At 31.2% G+C, this 9,595-nt stretch overlaps 1 protein-coding gene across 3 annotated transcripts; it reads left to right on the top strand.

Moving 5' to 3' along the window:
* The first annotated feature begins 1,219 nt into the window (after positions 1-1,219).
* On the top strand, positions 1,220-9,400 carry LOC116853329. Of its 3 annotated transcripts, none has more exons than XM_032834383.1 (5): positions 1,220-4,294; positions 4,390-4,472; positions 5,070-5,154; positions 6,173-6,258; positions 8,578-9,400. In XM_032834383.1, exon 1 carries the CDS (start codon positions 2,136-2,138, stop codon positions 3,948-3,950), a length of 1,815 nt encoding a protein of 604 aa, XP_032690274.1. In that variant the 5' UTR covers positions 1,220-2,135; the 3' UTR covers positions 3,951-4,294; positions 4,390-4,472; positions 5,070-5,154; positions 6,173-6,258; positions 8,578-9,400. The 3 variants fall into 3 exon arrangements, with proteins under 3 accessions (XP_032690274.1, XP_032690273.1, XP_032690272.1); XM_032834382.1 differs by having other exon boundaries at positions 6,525-9,400; XM_032834381.1 differs by having other exon boundaries at positions 6,173-9,400.
* The last annotated feature ends 195 nt before the right edge of the window (positions 9,401-9,595 follow it).

Raw genomic sequence — 9,595 nt, 5'->3', positions numbered from 1 at the left:
AATACGTATCACCATGTGATACGCGGATATTAGAAGCGTTTACGTTGCTAACTCTGTTTTGCTCTACTGAGTTCCTTCTTTTGCCGTTATTTGGTCCTGGCGGCGCTACAGATGTTGACAAACGCTTATGGCTTCTGCACATAGGACGCGGTAATGCCTGCCGCGCGGCGGAAGTCCGCGCGACAGCCAATCAATATGTTATTTTTCCGTAAGAGCTTGTAGGTTATTACGGAAAGCAGCATATTGATTGGTTGTCGCGCGAACTTCCGCCGCGCGACAACCCTTAGGGCTATCGCACACAAATTGACATAACTGCATATGCATAGCATAAGACCGTATGTACCAATGAGCATCGAGTATTAAGTCGCCATATTGGTGTTCGATGCTTAATATTCGATGCTCATTGGTCCATACGATCTTATGCTATACATATGCAGTTATGTCAATTTGTGTGCGATAGCCCTTACCGCGTCTTGTGTGCAGGAGTCATTAGAATCGCCGCTAGCGGTCCATGATTATATAGTCAAAGCAGGGAGCGTCCCGATTGACCATGGTACGATTGGACACAACCAACCGATGAAAAGAATTATCTAGTGTATTACTAGGTCGAACCAATCATTACAATCTGTGTCCAATCTTATCGTGGTTAATCGGGTCCCACCCGTCAAAGTATAATACACAATGTATAAGAAAACAATCAGAGTTTTTCATTTTCATCGTGGCAACGATGAAAAAATGATGAAAAATGAAGAAATGAGAACTCTGATTGGTTTATTTCCTTATACGTTGGCCCGTATTCTGAGTTCTCTTTTAACAATAAATGAGCCTCTAAAAGTGACTCATAGTATAAAGTTTAGTATGAGTCATTTTTAGAAGTTTATTTATTGTTAAAAGAGAACTTAGAATACGAGCCAACGTATAAGGAAATAAACCAATCAGAGTTCTCATTTCTGTTGCCACGATGAAAATGAAAGACTCTGATTGGTCAGTTTTTTTATGCATTGTGTATTATGTCTTTATGCAAAGTGTGTGTTCCTGCTTAATACAGGATTCACACTGCGTTCGATGTCTGGCGTACAACGTCCGATATTTAATAGGAGAAGAGCTTTCTAATAGAAAATTCAATTCTCCATTGGAAAGCTCTCTTCTCTTATTGGAGATCGAACCTCGTACGTTGGACATCGGACGCGGTGTGAATCCTGCATAAGGGTGCCTTCAATCGATTGCGCATCGTCACATGAATAACAGTCGTTACGTGCGTAAGTGGAGAAGGATAAATGATTGTGTGCTTAGGCTCGAAATTGCATCTCTGGTTCAATAATTAATTGTTCACTTTTCACTCGCTTTGTACTTGTTCATGTTGTGTTCAGTTAGCAGTTACTAGCACAGTGATAGATATCTCTTTTACGCTTTGGTGTCGTGTAGGTAGAAGTATAAGTGGCTTCCATGTGGAGGTTTGGGCCATCTTTTATTTTGCTTTGAAATTACGATTAAATTTGCATGTAATATTAGTTCTAAGGTTGTATTGTTTAGACATTTCTTTTGTTTCGTTCTTCAGAGAAAATAGCATGTATTCTTGTAAAAGTAGTGTATTCTTGTAAAACACAGTTCATTTTTTCATTACTTGATTTTTTCTTTGTTTCAATACCTTGTTTAATTCTTTTTTCTGCATTCTTTCATTCTTCAACATGGATTCTAAATGTGTAAAAAGATTAAAGGCAACTTTTTGCCGTAATTGGCTAGAAAACGAGAATTATAAATGTTGGATAAGAGAAGTCCCACATGATAATACCATGTTTTTCTGTGTAGTTTGCAATAGAACTTTTTGTTGCTCATCACGAGTTTCCAAACATGCTGCATCTGAGACACATCGAAATAATATGCTTAAAGATAACAAAAACGAAGAAGTAAAGACAACTGGAAAAGAAACTCGCAAAAGGGAATTCTTGCATCCATGGCTTGAAAATAAACAGTTCAAGCCATAGCTGCAGGAGATCCCCAATGACCCATATAGTTGTTTTTGCTCCTTCTGCAACTCGACATTTCGATGTGGTCTCGACGCACTGAAACGGCATTCTGAAACGAGAAAACATGTTATTGAGTGTGAGAAAAGAGGTTTTGTTGTAGATCTTAATATGCCTGATGAACGACCAACTTACAAAGATCGGAAGAAAATCGCGGAGATAAAATTTGCAGCGTTAATTGCTGAAAAAAATATCCCATTTCAAACAGCAGAATCAATTTTGAATTTGTTTCAAGAACTGGGAAAAGATCCTATAATTTTGGAAAATATGATAATGAATCGAAAAAAGGGACCGGATATAATAAATAAGGTTTTATATGTTCGCGAACAGGAACGATTAGTTGAAACGCTGCAAAATAACAAATTTTCCATTTTTATTAATGAAACATCCGAGGTAAATGAAAAGTGGATAACGTTTGTTGTTCGATACGTCGATCCTCAAACTTCGAATGTTCGAACAGAATTACTTGAATTAATTCGATTGGATGCAAATGATTGTAGTGTAGAAAAATTGTTTACAACTTTAAGAGACATAATGTGGGAGAAGAAAATTCCATTTCAAAATATTCTTGCTCTTTCCTGTGATAACGCTTCCGTTATGACAGGAAAATATGAATTTCTTAAAACAAAGTTGCAAGAATATTGTGAAAATTTAATAACTATGCCGTGCCCTTGTCATGCATCTGCATTAGCAACAGATGCAGCTTGTGCAGCGATTCCTTTGGCATGTGAAGAACTGCTGCGAAAAGTAGCATCATTCATCTCCGGCAATCCTAAGCGCGCATGTAATTTCCAACAATTACGAAAATCGTTTACTTTTAGAGATAATGATAGGAAAATGTTTAAGCATTCTGAAGTGCGATGGATTTCTCGTTATTCATGTGTTGCTAAATTGAACGAAAATTGGAACGCGTTGCTGAAATGTTTGCAAGAAGAACAACTAAACGAGAAATCAAAGTCTAAAACTGCTTTACTTTCTATGATGCGAAATCCAGAAACGCGAGCATACTTTTTATTTTTAGAGTATATTCTTAAAGCTTTTAATAAATTTCGTGCATCTTTTCAGTCTCAGGACACAAAGGTTTATTTACTTCAGCCGGCTGCGGAAGATCTCTTGAGATCTGTCCTTCGCAATGTTGTAAGAAACAAGTTATTAGATTCTGCTGTACGTGGTGTAATTGATCCTTTCCTCGCGTGTAACCGTTTGGCTTTTGATCACGTTATAGTCGGACGAGTTTGCCAAGAATTTCTTAATAAATTAAATCGGAAAGATCGGGATGATATTATCAAATCAATCCATGCTAATTGTTTTTCATTCTACAACATTGCTACGAAAGAAATTCGCGAGAGACTTTTTGTTAAAGAGGAGTTTTTAAGTAAATTGAGAATTTTTAATCCGAAGTTTGCTTTGCAACGAGAAGATGAAGATAACAGCGTTCAGGATGTTCTTCTCGTTGCTAAACGCTTTGACGAATTTGATGAAGAGATGTTGCAAAAAGAATGGCAATCTTTGAATCTGAATTTCACATTAGAGCAGAAGGAAAAACTTATCACTTTAGATTTCGATAATGCATGGAAAACAATAACTGAAGAAGCGGACGGAAAGTTTAAGTATCCCATGCTAACAAAATTAGTTAATATAATTCGATCTCTCCCAAATTCAAATACCGCTTCTCAAACAATATTTTCTGTACTGAGAGATGTGAGATCAAAGAAACGTAATAATCTTTGTCCTCATCACGTTAAAGCTTTGTGTGTGTTGAAATCTAGCTTGAAGTTGAGTGGACAAACCGCTCAAACTATGAAAATTGATGCTCGACATTTAGCTTTAATGTCATCTGAGAATAACACAAAGCGAACATCTAAAGAGAATCAAATCAAATGTGAAGAAATTAAAGTAGAGGAGCTCGATTTGGGCGACTTATAGACTTCTCAGCTTAAATTGGAACTGTCTCTCATTCCACTAAATGCCACTTATATTGAATTGAGGAGAAGCTCTGATGACTTTTTTTTATAGTTAACAATTACAGTAGCGGACTTGAAATAATTCATGATGCTTTTAAAATATGTTTGCTCCGAGTAAAAACGCACAATAAATTATATTAAAAATGCGTTTCAATTATTAATGATATGCTCACTTGCTCAAAGCGTCAGATCTGAAATTATTATGCCTGATGGTGGCATAATAAAGTGGCATAAGAAAGGCATAAGAAAGTGGCAAAGAAGTGGAACAATTGTCTACTTCCAAGAAAGGCCTTGGCTTAACTAATTGTAAGTATACATTACAATAAAAATTATTAACACCCAATAATTATGTATTATTAACAGTTGATAATATAAATTTCCACACAAAAATTTTTTTATAGGTCATTAGCAGTAAATGGAAGTGAGGTGGCATGAACTCATACTGAACATATAAAAAGGAGCGAAAAGCGCGAGGGTGTTTAATGTAAGTTTTATATTGTTAAAAATATTGATACTCTTTATTCTAGAAATTGCTAGGCAATACTCCAGATAGTACAGAGAATTCACAAAGAATTTAGTCAACAATTCTGAATTCATTTTTAGTTGCAAAAAGAATTTTTTTCACTGAACTAAACTCTGAAGAATTCTTTTTGCATCTGAAAATAAACTTAGAATTGGTGACATACAACTGAATTAAAAAAAAATTTTTTTTTAAATTTTCTGTGCTATCTGGGTACATCATCTCATGCCACTATTATTTTCAACTATACATATATTGATAACTACATATATTGATCATTTATATAAACTTTTTATGAAAATAAAGAATCTTGGTATAGATTTTTTAACTTAAACCAAAACTGTCTCTCCTTCTAATAAACATTTATTATGGATTGAGACACTCCGGTGACTTTTCTTTATAGTTGACAATTACAATTGGTGCACTTTAAAAAATTCATAATGCTACCAAAATATGTTTGTTCTGAGTAAAAACGTACAATGAATTATATTAAAAATATATTTTAATTATTATTAACATATTTACATGTTTAAATAAGTCATATTTATTGTCATATTTTAGGTTGTCATGCCTGACAGCACAAACTCGTGCAAACGGAATTGGAGTGATTGCCTACTTCCAAAGAAAGGCCATGGCTTAACTAATTGTAAGTATACAGGGTGTTTTAAAATTGGAAGTTAATCGCTCAGAAGGTGATCAAGGACCCAAAAATAAGAAAAAAGTTTGTATAAACATAGGACAGAAAATGCGTTGTTTTCGAATTATAACTATTCTTATATTAAAATTTCAAATTGCTTTACTTCCGAATTTTTTTTTATCAAAATTGAAAGAAGAAATGATTTTTATGAGATATTTATAATATAATTAAAGTCAAATAGAAGTTACGGACTACTTTAGCATCTCTTTGTTTGATGTTAAACGAGCTGTATCTTCACGTGGTGCATCTTAGGTAGTGCGAAAGCAGCCAATAACTTTTATTTGTTTTTAATTATTGTATGTTATAAAACTCATGAAAAACATCTCTTCTTTCAATTTTGACAAAAAATTTCAAAATCAAAGCAATTTGAAATTTTAATACAATAATGGCGATAACTCGAAAACAACGCATTTTCGCACCTATGTTTATACCAATTTTTTTTTTGTTTTTGGGTCCCCAATTACCTTCTGACGATTAACATCCACTTTTGAAACACTCTATATATTACATCAACAACCATTATTAACATCCCAGACAGCATCCAATATTTACAAAATATTTTAGAAATATAGATATTAAATATTTTATACATATATATTCAAATGTCCGAGATTTTCATACACACACACACACACAGGTATAAAAAGGATTATAATAAATATTTAAAAATATTTATGGAAAAAAAACCTTTTTCATAAAACTTTTATAAAAAAGATTATAATTTATAAAAAATTTATAATAATTAATTAATAATTAATAAATTTATAATAATTTTTTAAAAATATTTTTAAATATTTATCATAATCTTTTTCATACCTGAAAATCTCGGACATTAGAATATTTATAAATTATTTAATATTTATATTTCTAAAATGTTTTATAAATATTGTGTGCTGTCTGGGATATAGCGACAATATGTATTACTAACAGTTGACAATATATACTACTTTACAAATATTTTTGATAGGTTATTTGCAGTAAATGGGAGTGAGGTGCCATGAACTTGTTAAAGATCTGAACAGAAAATGAGCAAAGAACGCGAAAATATTTAATGTGAGTTTTATATCATTAATAATACGATATGCTTTATTCTATTTTGAATTAAACAAAGATATGGAACATTGAAGATATTTTCTATTTTTCACATGTTTGTCTAATTCATAATTATTTAATGTGACTTTTGTGCATAGCTAAGATAAGTTTTTCAATTTTCAATTAAATTAATTTTCTCAAGTTTTGTAAATAAATCCGCTACTGTTCTCAATTACCTTATTTGATTGCTCATCCAAACATTTTACGAAAATAAAAAATCTTTTTAGACTTATGTTCTTTTCTACCAACTTTGGAATAACCAACTGGTTAAATTAACCAAAATTTGGTTAAAAGAAACAGGCTTTAGACTTTTCAGCCTAAACCGGAGCTATCTCTCACTTCAATAAATACCGTTTACTATGGATTGAAAAAAAAAACCAAATAAAGCTTCAATGACTTTATAACAGTTGGAAACTACAGTGGCGTTATAACACATGTCAACTCTTGTATTATAGTATTCGTTCCAGTTTAAGTATAAATATAATTAATATGAAATTTAAATGGAAGTTTTTGCTATATGTGACAATACTATTTTGTAATGATGACATTTTTGCTATATTGTGAGACCTGGCTTTGATTTAAAAAATGATGTAATAATTTTACGTCAATCAAAAATACTAATTTCTCGATTTACACAATTTTACTGAGAAATCACCCAGAAAACCTTATGATGTAAAAATATCTAAAAAATATCTTACAATTCCTAAAACGTCTTCAAAATTTATCAGAAGAACATCATTATAACATTTTTAAGATATCTTATATTCGAATATTTAGGACATCTTAAAGATCCTGTTTAAAATTATTTTAAAACCTCTAAATATATTATTTTAACTGCATATTTCTAGAATTATGTGTGTGTCGGACGAAAATTTTTATTTGACTGTGGAATTGTTTATCTGTCTGCTCCATCTGCTCAGGATCAGGGGTCGATAACAACTAATTGATAATGGTGATATCCGACATTATGTGCTTTAAACTTTAAAGTTTGTGTCGGATATCATGATTTCTCGCTAGATATCCGTTATTATCGATTCCTAATCCTAACTTAATCCTAATCCTAATCCTAACCCTGAGCAAATGGAGCAGACACAAGTCAGCAAATCTCATCATAAAGAAAATTAAAGAAAATTGTATGTATGAAAGAAAAAAGATTTTCATTCGGCACAATAATTAAATTGGAGACTAACAAATCACACAAATACACTATTTAATAAGTTCTGTCACATTTTTTCCTGTATACAATGCTTACGAATACACGAATATACTAAGAAGTTTTTATGATATTTGTTATCGCAAAGCATGCATAAATATCATAGTTAGTAGTGCAACTGTCTACATACATCAAGTTAGATTGTATAATTACACAATGTCGGGCGTGGCATATATTCGAAACGATGTATTGTGTGAGGTTGCAGTTTAGGACTGAATTGAGAATGAATGATGCGAAACAACGTTTGGATAAACCCTTTAAAATATTTTAATATATTTTAATCATAGTTTTTGTTTGTGAAGAATTTTTGCGTTCCAATTTTATGTGTAGTTTTAGGTTTTCTTATTATTTACGCATACGTACGAATTATTTCGACAGACAAAGAGAGATCTACGCATAAAATTTCGTTTCTCACTATATGAAACATTTTATAAGGACAATTTGCAAATGCATGTATTGAATCTGTAAATGCCGTACCCAGCGAAAAATGATTTGTCGATGTCGAAACAATGTTGACTCGATGTTAAAACTATCAAGCCCTATCGATTCGATATTGTTTCGACATCAATTGACGAATCATTTCTCGTTGAGTAATTTGTATTGCATGTGTGTTTCTTGATTTACGTTTTGCATGCAAAATATATAATAATACATTTTATTATAATATTTCGCGTGCATGAATAATATTATCTTGATTTTTTATCGTATTTCATTTTTTACATATTTTGTTTTTTATGCATGAAATTGCTTTATGAAATATTTGTTTCCTCATTTTTTTCTCCATTCCCCCATTCCTTTGGAAATGTATAAAATTGTCAAATAGTTATATTTCATTAATGACTTATTAGACAATTTTTTACATTTCCTCCTGATGGAAGAGACCACCACCTTCCCGCGGTTTCCGTCGAGCAGTAATGTGGACCTGAATGTCTTTTTTAATTAAAAAATTTCCACTCAAAATATGGTATAGCTTTTAGATACTTATTATTTACTTAATGCATGTATATCTTTTTGTAATAATTTTGCTGTTGTCACATTAATGAATAAGAATATCTAATATTTTTCAGACTTGATTCTGTCCACGTTTCTGGCAAAGAGTGGATTTTCTATTCTCTACAGTTCAAGCTTTAAAATGTTTCTTGGTATATTTCTCTACGATGATTTTTTACTTAGAATTCGTTAAATTTCGTAAAATTGTAATAAAAGGAAAATATTCCTTATTACATTTTTATTGAATATTAGGTTAGGTTAGTTGTTTTATTAAGTTTTGTGCATTTAAAAATAATAAAATAAACAAATAAGTAAATTAATTTCTTGCTCAAATATTTTTCATATTTGTTAATCATAAGTAGATATTTATAGTTTTTCATACAAAATCCAATTTTATATATTTAACGTCTTCTCTTAAATATATCTCTTAAAATACTATCTAAACAATGACGATCGTAAGGAATGTCTGAGATAAACTTAGATTATCTAAGATTTCTGCAGGTGTATTCTCTATTCTGCAACTTTTTAAAGCAGACGTTATATAGCATGTAACATATAATAATTAATTTACGATTTTTGTAAATATATCTTAATATATTATATCATCAATATGCATTATATTTACGTTAAGTTTGCCTACGCTATTTTTCATTAGAAAATAGTACTCTGCAAACTACTTTAACGCAATTCTTTGCATTACATAAAGCAATGCAAATGCCGGCTACTAGAAAATGTTAAATATCGTAATGCAATTATTGAAAAGTTAAATTAATATTTAAAAAATCATATATATTATATTGTGAAGAAAATAACTAACGGAATAATGTTGTATCTGTCAGATGTTGTAGATAAACCAGTAGAGAAGGAAAATATTATAATAATGACAAAGTTGAGAAATAATATTAATCCATTTAATTTTACCAGAGTGAATAACTTATAAAAGTTTTCCGTTTATGAGAAAAAATAATTATTTTTACGTAATTTACTAAAATGTATTCTACAATGTAAAGAAAGAGAAAGAGAAAGAAGAGAGAGAGAGAGGGAGAGGGAGGGAGAGAGAGAGAGAGAGAGAGAGAGAGAGAGAGAGAGAGAGAG

This window comes from Odontomachus brunneus, unplaced genomic scaffold (genome assembly GCF_010583005.1).
Source record: "Odontomachus brunneus isolate Ranch 3 - 2012 unplaced genomic scaffold, Obru_v1 Obru_scaffold_306, whole genome shotgun sequence".
Taxonomy (NCBI): Eukaryota; Metazoa; Arthropoda; class Insecta; order Hymenoptera; family Formicidae; genus Odontomachus; species Odontomachus brunneus.
This window is presented reverse-complemented; position numbering and strand designations above follow the sequence as displayed.